Source organism: Crocuta crocuta, unplaced genomic scaffold (assembly GCF_008692635.1).
Source record: "Crocuta crocuta isolate KB4526 unplaced genomic scaffold, BGI_CrCroc_1.0 scaffold112, whole genome shotgun sequence".
Taxonomy (NCBI): Eukaryota; Metazoa; Chordata; class Mammalia; order Carnivora; family Hyaenidae; genus Crocuta; species Crocuta crocuta.
The window spans coordinates 684,063-702,757 of NW_027528818.1; the positions used below are offsets into that span (position 1 = coordinate 684,063).

Consider the following 18,695-nt stretch of genomic DNA (forward strand, 5'->3'; position numbering starts at 1 on the left):
GGTGTAAGTAGGGCAGGATGAGGTGTGGACGGGTTCCAGATCTTCCTTTGATAATACTGAACAAAAGAATGAAGAATGCCACCTAGAAAATGTGTTTGCAGTTGGGATGGCGTGCCCTCCTCGTTCTTGTGTTGTTTTCTGTTTCTTGGTGTAAATGACTGCAGGTGTTCTCTACAACACGAACTGTGACCAAGAGAGGCCACTACCAAGTACTATTCAATGGTGACAGCTCTACGAAGAAGCTTTAGTTTCAGAGGGGTCCAATTGCAGTGTCGATGCAAATATTTGAGTAACCAGTCAAACATTCTATGCTGTTTTTCACACAGAGGACAAATTTCCCTGCCCAGTAGAAGCTGTGTACCACCCTGGTTTTTATGTTTCTCGAAAAGGTTCCAGCCCTTTTGGCTGTATGTTACCACAGTTATAGTCTGTAAGGAAGAGCACGGCCACTATTTCCCTCAACGAGAGATCTAAAACATACTCATTCCACAGTGGGTCTTCTCCACATGCCTTATCAACCTTTCACCTGTAACTTATTCACGTGTATAATTAAATCCCAATGGGTTCTGTGCTCATCTGGATACAAACTGGTATTACAGAGGTGCCTCTGAAGAAGGAAATCCTTTCTTTACTGCCATGTAGCCTGTCCACTGCTCAGTGGCCCATCACCCGCTGAACAGGGCCTCAAGTGGGTGATAGTGCCTTGGTCACTCAGTGTGTAAGCACCAGAGGATACCCACAGTCTGAAAGCCATGGAACATGTTTCCATTGGGTAGGGCAGTGTCCATATTGGATCAAGAATGGGAAACTAATGAAGCAAACTGTTCTCCCTTATGGCTTCTATCCTCCTTCTTTTTTTTCTTTTTTAAGTTTTATTTATTTATTGAGACAGAGAGAGAGAACACATGAGCAGGTGAGGGGCAGAGAGAGAGAGAGAGAGAGAGAGAATCCCAAGTGGGCTCCATACTGTCAGCTTGGGGCCTGAGATGGGGTTCAAACTCATGAACAATGAGATCATGACCTGAACCTAAATCAGGAGTCAGACGCTTAGTTGAGTGAGTCACCCAGGTGCCTCTATTTTTCTTTAAAAAAAAAAAAAAAAGAAATTCTAAACTAAAAAAAGTTTAACGGTGTTATGTTAATTTTAGGTGTACAATATAATGATTCAGCAATTCTATACATGACTCATTGCTCATCAAGATACGTGTACCCTTAATCTTTTTAATCTGTTTCACCCATAGCCCCACCCACCACCCTCCTGCAAGCACCAGTTTGTTCTCTGTATTTAAGAGTGCTTTTTTGTCTCTTTTTCTTTGTTTTTTCATTTGTTTCTTAAATTCCGCATATGAATAAAATCATATGGTATTTGTCTTTCTCTTACTGACTTATTTCACATAGCAGAATACCCCTGGGTCTATTCATGCTGTTACAGATGACAAGATCTCAGTCGTTTTTATGGCTGAGTAATATTCTATTGTATAAATATACACCACATCTTTTTTATTCCTTCCTCTATAGATACACATTTGGGTTGCTTCCATATCTGAGCTATTTTATTTTATTTTATTTTATTTTATTTTTATTTTTATTTTTATTTATTTCTAGGAGAGAGAGAGAGAGACAGCGTGAGCAGGGGAGGGTCAGCGAGAGAGGGAGACACAGACTCTGAAATAGGCTCCAGGCTCTGAGCTGGCAGTCGGCACAGAGCCCGATGCGGGGCTCGAACCCACGAACCGCGAGATCATGACCCAAGCGAAAGTCGGACGCTTAACCGACTAAGCCACCCAGGCGCCCCAATCTGAGCTATTTTAAATAACAGAGAGGTGCATATGTATTTTTGAATTAGTGTTTTCATTTTCTTTGGGTAAATATCCGGTGGTAGAATTACTGGGCCATACGGTAATTCTGTTTTCAATTTTTTGAGGAACCTCCATACTATTTTCCACAGTGTCTGTACCAGTTTGCATTCCTGCTAACAGTGTAAGAGGGTTCCTTTTTCTCCAAATCCTAGCCAAAATCTGTTGTTTCTTGTGTTGTTGATTTTAGCCGTTTTGACTGAAGGTGCTATCTCATGGTGGTTTTGATTTGCATTTCCCTGATGATGGGTAATGTTGAGCATCTTTTCATGTGTCTGTTGACCATCTGTGTGTCTTCTTTGGAAAAATATTCATATCTTATGCTCATTTTTAACTGGATTATTAATTTTGGGGGTGTTGAGTGATATACATTCTTTACATATTTTGGATATTAACTCCTTATTGGTTACATTATTTGCAAATGTTTTCTCCCATTCAGTAGATTGCCTTTTTATTTTGTTGATGTTTTCCTTCCCTGTGCAAAAGCTTTTTATTTTGGTGTAGTACACATAGTTTACTTTTGCTTTTGATTCCCTTGCTTGAGCAGACATATCTAGAAAAATGTTTCTATGGTCAATGATAGAGAAATTGCTCCTACATCTTCTTCCAGGAGTTTTATGGTTTCAGGTCTCCTACTTTTTAGTCCATTTCGAGTTTATTTTTGTGTGGCATAAAAAAGCGATTCAGTTTCATTCTTTTGCATGTAGCTGTCCAATTTTCTCAACGCCGTTTATTGAAGAGACTGTCTTTTTTCCATTGTGTATTCTTGCCTCCTTTGTTGTAGATTAATTGACCATACAAGTATGGGTTTATTCTTGGGCTTTCTATTCTGTTCTGCGTGTGTATTTTTGTGCCACTACCATTCTGTTTTGATTACTATACCTTTGTAGTATAACTTAAAATCTGGGATTGTGATACTTTCAGCTTTATTCTTCTTTCTCAATATTGCTTTGTCTGTTCAAGGTCTTTTACGGTTCCATACAAATCTTAGTATTACTTTTTCTAGTTCTGTGAAAAGTATTGTTGCTATTTTGATAGGAATTGTCTTAAATCTGTAGATTGCTTTGAGTAGTATGGGCATTTTAATAATATTGCTTTTTCTAATCCATGGGCATGGAATATTTTTTCATTTATTTCTGTCATCTTTAATTTCTTCCATGAATGTTTTATAGTTTTTGGAGTACAGGCCTTTCACCTCCTTGATTACGTTCATTCTTAGGTATTTATTAATTTGGTGCAATTGTAAATAGAATTGTTTTCCTAATTTCTCTTTCTGCGACTTCATTATTAGTGTATAGAAATACAATGGATTTCTGTATATTAATTTTGTATCCTGTGACCTTGCTGAATTCATTTATTAGTTCTAATAGTTTTTAGGTGGAGAGTTTAGAATTTTCTGTATGTAGTATCATGTCACCTGCAAATAGTGAAAATTTTATTTTTCCTTCTGATTTGGATGCCTTCCTTTCTTTGATTGCTGTGGCTAGGACTTATAGTACTATGTTGAATAAAAGTGGTGATAGTGGACATCTCTGTCATGTTGCTGACCTTAGAGGAAAACTTCTCAGTTTTTCACCATTAAGTAGTATGTTAGCTGTGGGTTTTTTATATGTGGCCTTTATTATGTTGAGATCTGCTCCCTCTAAACCTGCTTTGCTTAAAGCTTTTATCATGAATAGATGTTGTACTTTGTAAAATGCTTTTTCTTTATCTATTGAGTTGCTCATATGGCGTTTATCCTTTCTCTTGTTAATGTGATATATCATGTTGATTACTTTGCAAATATCGGACCATGCTTGCATCCTTGAAATAAATCCCACTTGATCATGATAAATGGTTTTTTAAATGTATTGCTGGATTTGGTTTGCTAATGGTTTTTGAAGATTTTTGCATCCATATTCATCAAAGGTATTGGAATATAGTTCTATTTTTGTAGTGTCTTCACCTGGGTAAATGCTGGTCTTGCAGAAAGAATTTGGAAGCTTTCCTTCCTCTTCTATAATTTGGAATGGTTTGAGATCAATAGGTATTAATTCTCCTTTAAATGTTTGGTAGAATTCACCTGTGAAGTTCATCCTGGACTTTTGTTTGTTGGAAGTTTTTTGATTACTGATTCAGTTTCACTGGTAGTAATTGGTCTTTTCAAATTTTATATTTCTTCCTGATCCTGTTTTAGAAAGTTGTATGTTTCTAGGAATTTATCCATTTCTTCTAGGTTACCTAATTTGTTGGTATATAATTTTTCCCAATATTCTCTTATAATCCTTTGTATTTCTGTGGTGTCATTTATTATTTTTTCCTTCATTTCTGATTTCATGGGAGTCCTCTTTCTTTCTAAGTGAATCTGGCTCAAACTCTACCAATTTTGTTTATCTTTTCAAAGAACCAGCTCCTGGTTTCATTAATCTGTTCTTTTGTTTTGTTTTTTAGTTTCTGTTTCATTTATTTCTCCTCTAATCTTTATTATTTCCTTCCTTCTACTCACTTTAGGCTTTGTTTGTTTCTGTTTCTCCCTAATGGCCTCTATTATTGTTATGTGAAGACAAAGGATTGGAAAGTGACATTTTTGCTTTATCCAAGTAGGAGGACCAATGACATTCTTTCTGAAGGGATCTTGGTCTGCCCTCCTCATAATTCTATTTACTGTACCCATGTATCTATTTTTCCCAAATCCAAACCATCCTGAGTTTGTGCTCTGAGTTGATTTACTTCCTATTTTTCAAATGTGGGATAGTAGCTGGATTCGAGCACATTTCCTGGTTTCCGGTGGCTTGCCGTATGCTTCGATCACTTATCTCCACAGCTGGAGAAATGGGGGAGAAGTGAAAGAATATACTAGTGACCCACCACATTTCATCTTGGGTCCAAAATCAGGTGGTGAGGGTCATTGTTTAAAGAATGATTTATTAACTCACTTCCTTACTTCCTACTACTACCATCCCTATCCCCCCTAAACCCACCTGAACATATTCACACACCTCCGTACTGTTGCTAGCAGAGATTCTTCCTAGTGTTTTGGGGTGGGAGTATTCATGGAGACACCTTACTGGAGGAGTCCTGTCGTCCACATATATGTAGCTAAAGGTACGCCTAGTAGCCCCTCTGGTCAAGAAGGAGAGAGGCTCTCAGCAGAGATAAAGGATTAATGAGAATGAAAGGTGAAGTTGCAGTGATTTGCGGACTTATTTTGAGAGTGGAATCAGCATGCCTCGCTCTGCATTTGAATATTGGTAGTAACCTTCACTTGGAATTCATCAACACTTACATATTAGCTCACATATTGGATAATATGTAGAAAATATCTTTTTCTCCTCACTTCGTTTTAAAGAGCTGTGGCAAATAAAGAAGAAAACTGGGAAGTAGGAGGATAATTTAACGGAGACAGATGGTGGTCTCCTTCAGTTACTTGTGCTAAAGCCTTTGTGCCCTGTTTATCCCATTTTAATGCTGTTGAAAATATTTTCTCCTAACACATTGTTTATGTTAGAAAGCTCTTCCTATCCGACTCTTTCTCGGCTTTCTGGGAGACACCCAGAACTGCAGTGTTCATCCTTTGTGTAACAGTGAGTGGTCAAGCATTAGGGCCTCATTCTCAGTTTAGGAGTCACCACCCCCTTCCTCCCCTTGCCTCCGATTAGCTGTTTGTTGCTCTTCAGCACCTGCACTGGAGGGGACACAGGAACGGAGAGGGAGAAAGGGAAATTAAAATGAGTCATTTATTGCTACTTGTAAGTAGCTTCAATTAAAAAAAAAAAACATTTGGAAAAGAAGGTTGAAACACAGCCAGAATACATCGTGAGGATACCCATGCACTCGTGTCTCCAAGAATTATGGGGAGTTAAGAGCCTAGAGGGACCATTTGCCACCATCGCATGGTCCCACCCGCAGACCAAGGATCCCCACAAGCATGGTACTAGGGACGGTGCCCTATCAAAAGCAAGGTTCATTTATCATTGGGTCTGAGGGATTTGGTCCCTGGCACGAGCATGTAAAGATGTCTTAGGGGTTTAAATGAACTCTGTTCTTGAGTTCTCAATCTTTCCATTTTTTCTTTATGGTCTTCCATCTTTCTTACTATTTTGTTTGTTTTCTTTCACTTACTCATTTATTCAACATTGAGCTCCCACTATTTTGTAAGCCCTGCTTTAGGTACTAGGGACACGAAGGAGAGTGAGACAGTGCCCTCTCCTGCACGGGTCCCATATTCTCTTCCCATCCCGTCGATATGGCTGTCCATATCTCACTCTACTTAGTTAGTGCCCGAGTTCTACCTCTGTTGTTCTGTGATGTTCTGCGATCTGCACCAGACTTACCAGCCCTTCCCAGGCTGCTGGGAGCATCAATGGAAGGGAAATAGTCAGGATTTCTCAACAGAGATATCCTTGGGACATGATTCAGCGATAGCATCACCCAAGGGAAACATTTTAAACTTGATGCGTATACATATACCCTGTTATCATTAGTGGAAAATACTTAAAATTTATTAAAACTCAGTTATTGAAATAAAAATCTTCCCTTGCTCCTTCCTCTCTCTGGGTACTAGGGACTCTCTCTGTCCTTCTACCTCCTCTTTGTGCATAAAGTAGTGGTCAACTGACCACCTGACAGAGATGGACCTCACTTTTTGGTTATTTTTTTTAAGTTCATTTATTTTTGGACAGAGAAAGAGAGAGAGCGAGAGAGTGAACGCACAAGCAGGGGAGGGGCAGGGAGGGAGGGAGAGAGAAGATCCCAACCAGGCTCCCCACTGTCAGCACAGAGCCCTATGTGGGGCTCAGACTCACAAACCTTGAGATCATGACCTGAGCTGAAATCAAGAGTCAGATGCTTAACTGACTCGGCCACCTAGGAGCCCTGCTTTTTGATTATTTTTATGTCAGAAATAATTTTACTGAATCTTTCAGGGATTCTGCTTTAAACCTATACATGCAACCCCTCCCAGCCCCCAGCCAGCATTCAGGTTCATAGAAGGATATATAAAGGCCTATTAATCACAGCAGATGAGGTGGACAGGGCTTAGATTTATTAAATGGCAAAGGATAATAATGTTAAATAGATTTAAGGTTAGATCAGATACTTTAATTGACCCTTTTTCTTTCTTTCTTTCTTTTTTTAATGGGAGACAGGCGAAGTATATTCTGGACATTAGATGAAAAATAGGTTAATTTTTTAAAAATGAGATCATTTGGAGTGTTACCAAATGGCAGACATACAGTTTAAATGCGCCTCTTTAGCTAATTTCTAGTGAAATCATCAAATGAAAAGAAAACATGGTGGTTGGGAGAGGTTTTACATTAACACCAGGACACTCGGGGGTCAAAAGATAATGACTGAGCCGCCCTACATCATCTGCTGGTTGGAGAAGCTTTTCTCCTGGAGCCCCCAGTGACCAAAGCGTTTGAATGAATGCTTGATTGTCATTGGACACAAGTGAAATTGAATGCAGAATTTGTGTAGTGTGATGGATGTATTTATTCTGACTCGTGATTGTCTTCTGCATGACCAAGGAAAGACTTCCTTTTTTCACGTGAGCCTCCTGTGTCTGCTAACACGAGGTAACATCATACTCAGAATTGAGTCCAAAATTTGTGCTACGACAGTGGTCCCGGTTTTGTGGCCAACTGAAAACACCAGCCAGTGCCCAGCTGAGAGATGTCAGGTGAGGATCTGTTGCACTGCTTGCTGGTTGGGACGGTGTGAAGACAAGTTTAAAAGTCGACTGAAGAAGAAAGCATCAAGTGCTTGGCTCTAACAGGACAGAAGGTTTCTTGGACCCCTGACAGAGAACTCCCAGGTCTCACTAACTCTTTATTACCTTTAAAGTTCAAGTTCCATTTTTTAGGGCCTATTTGTCCTTGCCGATTCGGATGGGGCCCCTGGTGTTCCTCATTGGATGCTTTTATTTTTTCAGTTTTCATTTTCTTAATGTTTATTTATTTTTGAGAGAGAGAGAGAGTGTGAGCAGTGGAGAGGTACAGAGAGAGGGGGACACAGAATCTGAAGCAGGCTCCAGGCTCTGAGCTAGCTGTCAGCACAGAGCCGGACGCGGGGCTCAAACCCACAAACCGTGAGATCATGACCTGAGCCAAAGTCAGGTACTTAGCCGGCTGGGCCACCCGGGCACCTGCCTCATTGTGTATTTGTAAACACTTGGTTCTAAGTTGACCCCCTGCTTACCTCTGTCTAGTGAACTATGAATTCTCGTGTGCCTAGCTAAATCATGAGGTGTCTGTGAATTCTCCTTCAGGACTGCCAGGTACTCTACTGATTCAGAGGAGAAACACTAGGTGACTTACAGTTTTGGGGAGCCAATTCAAAAGGCCAGTTCTGATAAAATACTTTGAAATTGTTTTAGGAATCAACAGTGTGTGTGTGTGTGTGTGTGTGTGTGTGTGTGTGTGTGTGTGAGTGTGTGTGTACTGGAGGTCAGGTAGGGCTCCTCTGTTGGAAAATACTGTTTTTGAAGGTTCTTGTATGTTCTTAGGAGAACTAGAGAAGAATCTGCTGCACCGCTGTTTTCTTTCATGGAGAGCATTCCCTCCCATTTTCTCCAGGAGCAGGTGAGCGGTGTGCCCACAGGGAGAGTAGGAAGCTCCTGAGAGCCCGTGTTGCCTCTCTCCGGGGTGTGGCAGCATCCGTGGAAAAGCCTGAGGCTTGGATTTTGTTCCTCAGAGCAGGGAAGGGGAGCTTCTCTCCTCTGAGGCCCCCTGTACTCTAGGCATGGTGGAAATGAACCAAGGGCCACACTGTGGAGAAAAATGAAACTTAATATAAAACTTCCCGGGGAGAAGCGTATACCAGTCCAGTCCCCTAAAGAACAGGAAATCGTGTCAGGATGCTTGTGCTTGTGTTCCGAGCGATGGCTGCTTCAGAAAGACAGGACGGACTCAAAAAGAGGAAAGGAAGAATGACAGTCGACATCTAAGACTCAGTTTCTTAATTCGCATACGAATAACAGAGCTAAGTTTATCTCCATTTTGCTGGAGACCCAGCTCCCCGTCTTAGGGTGAAGGAATGGTGGCCCGGCTGAGGCTGGCCTCACTCCCACACTGCTTCTCTTGGAGGAGAGAGAGTCTGATGGATAGTGTCAGACTTCTGGGGAATAACGTTTCCATTTCTGCCTCCATCCTCACCTCTGCGAGAGCAGGCCTGGGGCTGGGTGCCTCCCTGAGCGACCCAGGACACCCAACCCAACTCTACATTCCATTTTGATTTTGGCAAGGGCAAAGTCAAGCAAGAGAAAACAAAGGCAGAACGTGGCCGCCTTCATCAGATGCCAGCGGTCCCAGGCCCTGTGAGAGGATGTTACCACGTGATCTCACTTCTTATTCCCGGTTGATCATGTCACTTCACCTGGTCCTTTTGACCTGCACTGTTCTTCACAGGTGTTGATAGTAAAACCACTGTCTACGGGGATCAGGTTTCATACCCGGACCATGTGTTTGTGACCAACCAGAACCCCGTAGCTTTGAGGATGGCAAGTTGGAGATGAAAGATTTTCAGTTTATCTACTTGACAGGAATATCACTCTCAAAAGTGGACTGTTTCCACACAGCAGAGATGGCATTGCTCCCACACACTCTTTTAAGCTTCTTGTTATTCTAATCTTTTTAATATTTATTTATTTTTGAGAGACAGAGAGAGGGCAGTGTGAGCAAGGGAGGGGCAGAGAGAGAGCGAGACACAGAATCCGAAGCAGGTTCCAGGCTCTGAGCTGTCAGCATGGAGTCAGATGCAGGGCTCGAACTCACTAACCGTGAGATCATGACCTGAGCTGAAGCCGGATGTTGAACCGACTGAGCCACCCAGGCGCCCCAGCTTCTTGTTATTCTAAAATGCTAGTTTGGGATCATGATGGTGAACTGCCTGGAGAGTTAACCGCCCGGGTCAATTTTCGTTGTCTGTTACAGTGAAGTGGCCAGTGTTCCATCCTTTCATATTTTGTTTTTAAGTTCATTGCCTGGATGAATATCTGTGGCAGACCGAGGAGTCAAGAGAGGGTAGCATCGCACGCCTGCTGTGTGCTGTGCTCCAGGTGACACATGTGACGGATACCACACTAAGCATATCGAATGTGCCAGGCTCTGTGCAGTGTCTTGGGCATGAAAGACAAATAAGAATCTAGCTCACCCCTGCCAGTTTGGCCCAGCGGGGACACGCGTGTGTGCGTAACCATTGCGGCGCACTACAGGATTTGCAGGGGCCATACAGACTAGAGATAGGATAGAGCAGAGAGAGAGCGTCACTTGACCAAGATAAAGGAAATCTGCTCACAGAGGGGACACCTGAATACGGTGACCCTTGAACGGCACAGACGGGATTGTGCAGGCCCACTTCAATGTGGGTCCACGTATACAGGGATTTTTGCAATAAATACAGTACAGTGCTGTAAATGTCTTTTCTTCATGATTTTCTAATGTTTTCTCTAGCTTTATTGTAAGAATACCGTTAGGATGGATACGACATACAAAACCTATGTTAAGTGACTGTTTATGTTATTGTTAAGGCTTCCAGTTAACAGCAGGCTGTTAGTGTTTAAGGTTTGGAGGAGTCAAACGTTACATATGAATTTTCTTTTTTTTTTTCTTTTTTAAGTGTTTATTTTTGAGAGAGAGAGAGAGAGAGAGAGAGGCAGACAGACAGAGTGAGCAGGGGAGGAGAGAAGGAGACACAGAATCTGAGACAGGTTCCAAGCTCTGAACCATCAGCACAGAGCCTGATGCAGGGCTCAAACTCACAAACCACGAGATGGTGACCTGAGCCAAAGTTGGACGCTTCTTCGCCTGCGCCCCCCAGGCACCCCTATGTGTGAATTTTCAGCTGCAGGCAGAGGAGTTGTTCAGGGGCCAAGTGTACTTTTGAAATCTGGATAGGATGTGATTGGGGTGTTTTAGAAGGAATAGGGTGAGGAACAGCATGGCACATTCAGGCAGCTGGACAGGAGTCACAGAAACACGAAGGCATGTGGAGGTGTGCTGAGGGATGCTGTGAGGGGGCTGGAGCTTTAGAGGGGACAGAGCTAAGAGGAATAATCCTCTGGGGGTGCAGGAACCCCAGGGCAGGAGTGCAGCAGCGGGCCTGAAGCTCAGGAGGCTCTCATGAAGGTGCCCGGTTGCCTCTCTGCCTTCTCTCCAGGTTTCCATGAACTCACCATGCTGGGCCACTCCCTTTCCTCCTCCTCCTCTTCTCTCACTCTCTTTTTTTAATGGTTATTTATTTTTGAGAGAGAGGGAGTGCACGTGTGCATGAACATGCACTAGAGGTGGAGGGGCAAAGAGAAAAGGAGAGAATCCCAAGCAGACTCTGCACTGTCCGTACAGTGTCTGTTGTGGGGCTTGAACTCACGAACTGTGAGATCATGACCTGAGCCGGTCAGATGCTCAACCAACTGTGCCCTCAACCACGTGCCTCTCTCCTCCTCTTTTCCTCACTCTTTCTTCCTCCTTCTAAAAGTAGAGGTAACAGTTCTTCCCCATCTGCTTCTCTCTACTCGTCTCCTTTTGGGTCTCCCCAAGCCCTCTGGCGTCAGATGCCTGCTGGTCTGTGCGTCACTGGTGACTACCCCTTTTACTGCCCACAGTCATCCCCACCTCCACTTCCTGGCTAAGTACTTAGCCAAAACACAACGGAAAACTTCCCTCCATCTTTCTCCCCAGCTCAACTTTTCTATTTTCCTACTCCAGCTGATGGCATCTTCCAAATCTCAAGGCTTAGAAATCAGAATTATTCTTCTAATCACGCTACCCTCCTCCAGGCCATGTACAGACTTTCTTGTAATTTCTCCCACGGTGGTCTCTTCATTCTGTATTCAGACTCCCAGCCAGTCGCCCCCAGCTCCTCCCCATTCAACCTCTAGCGTATCCTGTGAATCTCTTCTCTCCCTGTGACCTTTAGTTGAGGCCCTCATCCTCTCCTTGCTTGGATTACCACCGTAAGCTCCTAACAACCGCCCTCATTGCCACTTCCTCCCAGGCCTTCCAAGAGCCACTGCCAGTTTGGCCTTCTGCGGTGCAATCCGATCGTGCTCCTCCTCTGCGCAAACCTCCCCAGGCTGGCTCCTCCCTGGCCCCCACTCCCTGCGGGCTTCCGGGCCCCCACCTAAGATTCTGCACTCTGCCCCTACCTAGCTCTCCGGTTTTATGTCTCTGAAATATAATGTGACCCTCTTTGTTAAACGGTTGTTCAGTGGAGGATTTGGCTTCAGCACCAAGGTTTCAGCATGAAGAATTTTAAAGGGAGGGAGGGGGAAAGGGTAGAGAGGGGATGGAAGGGAGGGAGGAGAGAAGGGGAAAGGATGAAGGAGAAGAAAGGGAGGGAAGAAGGAAGGAGTGAGGGGGAAGAAGGGGAGAGACAGGGAGGGAGGGGAGAGGGGGGAGGGAGGAGAGGAAGGAAGGAAGGAAACTCCTGGAGCCAGACAATAGAACAGTGGTTACAAGAGGCTGAGGGGAAGGGGAATGGGGAGTTAGTGTTAGTGGGTAGAGCTTCGTTAGGGAAGGTGAAAAAATCTAGAGATGATGGTTGGTGATGGCTTCACAATAGTATGAATATACTTAAACTGTACACTTAAAAATGACTAAAATGGTAAATTTTATGTTATGTGTATTTTAACACACACACACACACACACACACACACACACACAGNTTCTGGTCTCACCCCAAATCTAGACAGCACAGCTTAAGGGACACCCACTGGGGCGCTTGTCCTGTTTTTCTCAGGAGGCAAGTGCACTGGTATCCAACATCCGCCTGGGAAATCAGAAGGTGGGAAGTGGAGAGCTGCTATGGGTGCTGAGTGCACGAGAGCTGAGAGCCGCTGCAGGGCTGTGTGGGGTCTGAGCTTGCGCTGTTGGGAGGATCAAGTAAAGGGGGGGGAGGGGGTTAACTGTGGCCCCAGGGTAGACCGTTTTCTCACAAGACAAATGGTACGGGTGTTGTCTTCTATGCCTTCCAGTGGGGCTGCGTAGACGATTGGTGGGGCCTCAGTGACACGGGGATGGAAGCAGACAGGCAGATTCCCGGGTCAGCGGAGGAAATAGGGGACCCCAGACAAGAGGGAGTTCAGTCAGGTAAAGGGAACTACAGGAGAAAGATCACCTCAAAGTTAAAGGTCTCTGAAGAGGGACGCCTGGGTGGCACCGTCAGTTAAGCGTCCGACTCTTGATTTGGGCTCAGGTCATTATCTCCTAGTTGTGAGATGGAGCCCCAAGTCAGGCTCTGCGCTGACAGCTCAGATTGGATTCTCTCCCTCTCTTTCTCAAAATAAATAAATAAAACATTAAGAAAAAGACCTCTGAAGACTCCATGCTCGAATACCGTGAGAGAAATGCCTGCTGGCCATAACAGGGTGAAACCATTCTAGAAGAGGCTAGCAAAGACCTTTCCAGCCTCTCCCCGCCCCTCCTTCTCCACCTCTTTTCTAGGGTCTGAAAGGGTCACTAGTGTGCTGGGGAGAAGGCAACAAGAAGAGAGAAGAAACAGATCTCTCCCTCCCAAAAGGCTACCTGGCGACCCTTCCAGGGAGGCGCGAGGCCTCATCCTCACAGAAGGTGGAACTGTGGACTGACACATAGGATTGGGCCTTCTGGCTTCTGAATCAGGACCATTTGCTGTTCAGAGGACCGTAAGGGTTTGAATTATCTGCGAATTATCAGGTTTGGGCCTGCCTGAGTTTTCTCACCCAGGGACAGGAGAGGAGCTCTTTCTACAGGGCAGTTTTAAAGAGACAATAGGAGACAGAAATAGAGTTGCTTTTATGTTTATATTCTACCCTATGAGTCTGGCTTATTCAAGGTGCCGGCCCCACCTCTCCATTCTGGCCCCCCAGCCAAACCAGAAAACATGACGTTCTGTGAACACTCCGGGTGGAGTACAATTCCGCCTTTGTGCTTTGGTTCCCCGTCTTCCTTGACTCCTCTTCCCACACTGTATTTTAATTTTACCTTTTCTAGTAGAGGGCTGTTTGTACTTGTCTGATCATTCATTTAGATTTAAAGTGCTTGAGGACAAGAACCATGCCTCCTTTGCCTCTGTATCCCGCATAGCCTCTGTCCTAGTACTCAGTGCATAGTGGACATTTTAAAAATGGCAGAATGACCACATGACCGATGAATGACATAAACCCGTTTGATAATTACTAATGTGTACTGTGTTTGTGAAAGTAGAGAAGACAATATTATTGCGTTCTCATTGCTTTTTCCCCTCTGCCAAGCAGAGTTTGAATAGGACTTACCTAATTTGCAAACCCACTTTTCCTATGCTGTCAGACATGCACAGTGTTCTAAATAGTCTCTCTTTTTTTAATGTTAATTTATTTTTGAGAGAGAGAGAGACAGAGACAGAGCATGAGGGAGGAGGGGCAGAGAGAGAGAAGGAGACACAGAATCCGAAGCAGGCTCCAGGCTCTGAGCTGTCAGCGCAGAGCACGACGTGAGGCTCAAACTCATGAACTGTGACATCATGACCTGAGCCCAAGTCGGACACCTAACCGACTGAGCCACCCAAGTGCCCCTCTAAATACTCTTAAAGAGGAAATAGTCACCATTTTATGGGCATACGTTGTCATTTTTTTATTTTTAAAATTTTAAGCAAATGACAAAATATCCATACTTATCATAGAAAAATTACAAGATACCAATGAGCATTGCAATAAACAGTCGCCTTCAACCCACGTCCCAAGCATAACCTACTGTTAACACTCTTGTCTTTCATCTTTTTCCATGTGCCAATTTCTTTCTTGGAATAGCAGAACAGGTCACTTGGGGTAAAACTAGTATTAGTCCTATTATTTTAGGAAGAGATTCTAGAAGGATTTACAGTGCGTGCGGAGAGGGAAGAGGGTGGAAAAGAGTAAACTCTGGATGGGTAGGCATGTTTCTGGATGTGGGAGTCAAAGCAAAGAGTGAAATGATGAACTCCGCAGCTGTTTTGTCAGGGTGCCCTAGGCCAAGGTGGGAGAGGGCCGGTGGGATCTCTAGCCGACTTGGGATCTGTTCCCAAATCAGCCTGCCTCCTGCCTCCTACGCTAGCCTGTCCAGGCACCAGCTTGGGATGGGATCAAGATGTGGGGGAGCCTTAGCTGTAACTTAAGAGCAGCTTTTCTTTCTTATTTGCCTCGGGTGCTGATTAAATTTAGGGGAAGGGGCTAAAAACCAAAGTGTCGCAAAAACTTTATAGCAGCGGTTTTCAGGTGGGGTGATTTTGCCTCCCCCAGAGGGTATCGGCAACGTCTGGGGTTATTTGTGGTTCTCACACGTGGAGGATGGGTGCTACTGGTATCTAGTGGGTAGAGACCAGGGATGCTGCTAACCATCCTAGAATGCACAGCACAGCCTCCCAAAATAAAGAAGTACCTGGCGGCAAGCGTCAACAGTGCTGAGGTTGAGAAACCCTGCTTTAACAAAAAACAAGAAACAAAAAAACACTTGGCAATAATGCTATTGCATGGAAGAGCAAGGAGCACCAAGATATTTCTTATATTATGCCTCACTTGCCCATTGAGATGTCAGTTTGAAAACTCTTCTCTGTGAGTCTCAAGTCTATCAGGTAGATTAAAAATACTAAAGGCTTTTTATCAGTAATCAGTGTTTTGTGCATTTTTGAAAGGTCAAGAGTTATCATAAGAAAGGGCAGACAATACTTCATGTAAATCATACTTGAAATTATCCCAAGTAGCTTTCAAAACCTGATACCATTCAAGTCAGTGGTACCCCTAGCCAGATGATTCTTAACCCAGGGACAACGCTGGGGAAAGGGGACGGAAAAAGACAAAGAGAATGGAGCCTCCTTCCAGCTTTGCTCTTTGTATCATTGAGATCCTTTTTAAAAATTAAATGAATCCGTTTCTGGTATGTTTTTGTGTTTGTCTTCAAGCCTTGGAATGACTTGCATGGTTCGGAGACATTATTACATACCTGTGACACTGACCCCACTTTATTTTCCAAATATTAAGTACTCTGAGGGAACACAGAGAGGGAAATGTGTGTTGTGACTCCATCCATGAGTGAGGTAGCTAGCTAGCGGTCACGGTGGCTGTCAGGTCACCAAATCCCTAAGGGGTTGCCAGGGGGTAGAGTCGGTACTCCAGAAAGAATCAGGTGGACCACAAGTCAAGGCAGAGAGGCTAGGTGTGTAACTTTTATGTTTTCTTTTCTTTTTTTTTTTTTTACCAGGATTGAATCAATGAACTTGGTTTTTATGAGTTTCACAGATGTACAGAGAAACAGCAGCTTGGCAAGAATAGGAAGAGGGGGAAGGGATCTAAATTAAACATAACAGTTGCTTGCAATTTAGTTGCTGACAAAAACACAAGTCATTTTCCCTGAAAAGCATGTGTAATATGTCAAGAAGAAAAAAGAACAATTTGCACACTTCATATTTAAGCTCTTATTGACAACACTATATTAACTGTAATCATTTAATTAGAAATGCTCTTCTGTCTTCTTTCCTACAACTCAATAAGCTGTACATGTACTTGGCTCTCACTTATCTCGTGTTTTGTAAGGAGGGCATAATTTTCTCTAACCACCCCAGCTTAGAGCAGTGACCTTGGCTTGTGGCTACACGACTCCACTCTCTTGTCTTGCTCAGGTCAGGCTACTACGACAGAAGTCCATAGACTGGGTGGCTTATAAATGAAAAAAATTTATTTCTCACTGATCTGGAGGCTGGGAAGTCCAAAATCAACGAGCCCAAGTATTCCAGTATTTGCTGTCTAGGAGCTCTCTGGGGTCTTTTTTAGAAGGGCACTTATCCATTCATGAGGGCTCTACCCTTATAACTAATCACCTCGCAAAGGCCCCACTTCCAAATTCTATCATAGTAGGGATGAGGTTTCAATATATTAATTTGGGGGTGGAGTGGGGCACATTTTCAGTTCAGAGCACTGTCTCTGTTTTCACATGCCCTTTTCCACTGTGTCTTGTCCTCATCTATATGGACACTTATCATGTCATTTAGACCCTACCTGGATGATCTAGAAAAATCTCATCTTGAGATCCTTAAGTTAATCATATGTGCAAATACATGTTTTCCAAATAAAGTGACATTGACAACTTCTTGAGATTAAGATGTAGACATATTTTGAGGGGCCACTATTTGCTATCTATCTGTCTCCTCTTTTTCTCCCAGAATGCTGAGTTTGCTGTAGTTACTAGTAAATGCTTATTGATTTGAAAGTGTGCTCATTTTAAAGTGACCCAAATTAATGGTCTGACTGCCACACTTTGTTTCAAAGATGCTCTATCATTAGCTCTAAGGACTGCGTGGACATAAAGACACTCTGACTTTACAAGGCGAATATATGTTTCAGACTAAAGATCAAACATCTAATAGTCACACCTAAAGCAACAACAGTCAGTAAATTGAACCATTATTATAACCTGTAAGATTGCTGTTTTTCTAAGCGTTGATCCTTGGGCTACAATTAACTTCCTAGGTGGTCTTGAGGATTACTAGCTCCCAGCAAGGTATAAATGTCTCAGTTGAATCGGCCCTATTTACCCTTTATTAATTTAGGTGCCCTGGAAGAGAGAGAAGAAAAAATGGTCAGAGCTTTAAAAATTGAGGGAGACAATCGTAATGTTAATATGCTTGCTTGTATTTTGATTTGCTGGAATTGCATAAGTTCTAAAACAAGGACGGGCATTGCCATGTTCTCATTAGTTCTGGACGCAGCATGGCAGAGAGGATGGAGCAGTTGGGGGAGTGGTCAGGAGACCCTGGGCACAGAGTAGGGGGTGGTTTGGAGACCTAGGCCTGGCTCTGCTGCTGCTCCCATGGCCTTGGGCAAGTCACTTCTCTGGGCTTCCGCTCCCTACCTTTTCAGGAAACCAGTTGGGCTGGACTAGTCATTTTTGTTTCTGTTTTTTTCCTAATGTTTTATTTATTTCTGAAAGAGAGAGAGAGACTGCATGAGCAGGGAGGGTCAGAGAGAGAGGGAGACAGAATCTGAAACAGGCTCCAGGCTCTGAGCTAGCTGTCAGCACAGACCCCGACGTGGGGCTCGAACCCACGAACCATGAGATCATGACCTGAACCGAAGTCAGACACTTAACCGACTGAGCCACCCAGGCGCCCCTGGACAAGTCGTTTTTGAAACTGTTTCTCGTGAGCTGTGGTGCTCCTCTATCCAGCTCCCAGACACGATCCTCATGGTTCTCTCTGTGATGAGAAACTGGATTTGGTTCCGAATTTTTAAACCATGGTGTTCTTGTTTTTCCTCATCCACCTGCTTGCAGCGGAAAGCTACAAGGAAACTCAGATGGTGAAGATTAAAGAGGAGCCCATGGAGGTTGACATCCAGGACTCCCATGTCTCAGTATCACCCAGCCGGAATGTTGGCTATAGCACTTTAATCGGGCGAGAGAAAACCGAACCCTTACAGAAGATGCCAGAGGGCAGAGTGCCCCCGGAGAGAAACCTCTTCAGTCAGGATATCTCTGTGAAGATGGCTTCCGAGCTTCTCTTTCAACTGTCAGGTACGTTTCTGTGCAGGGAAATGTCAATAATTGGGAATAATTGGAAGGAAAGCCACTCTAACAAAGTAAAAAACACCTAGATTATAGGATTTTTCGGACAGAAATCAATTTTGTTACTTTAACACGCATGCTGCCACTCAAACTAGCAGTTAATAAAACGTTGCCAAGTAGAACTCCTGCCAAACTTTCTTTAATAAATAGTTAAGAATCATTTGAAATTAGAACTCTATTCAGTTCTGTGCAAATGATCCCTGTTGACTAGGCTAAACATCTCACCTCCAATTTTGCTTAGGCAGTTGATCTGATTAACAGCCATCCCCCCCCCCCGACCCCCACCCAATGTTCAAATGACAAACTTGAAT

The 18,695-nt window shown here is 43.7% G+C and overlaps 1 protein-coding gene across 2 annotated transcripts in view; it reads left to right on the forward strand.

Moving 5' to 3' along the window:
• The window catches only part of ZNF827 (zinc finger protein 827), a 168,745-nt gene that overhangs the window by 73,332 nt on the left and 76,718 nt on the right, over positions 1 to 18,695 (forward strand). For both annotated transcript variants that reach the window (XM_077755912.1, XM_077755911.1), the window contains exon 6: positions 18,094 to 18,333. In XM_077755912.1, the coding sequence (XP_077612038.1) occupies positions 18,094 to 18,333 (240 nt within the window). The remainder of the gene's footprint in view (positions 1 to 18,093; positions 18,334 to 18,695) is intronic.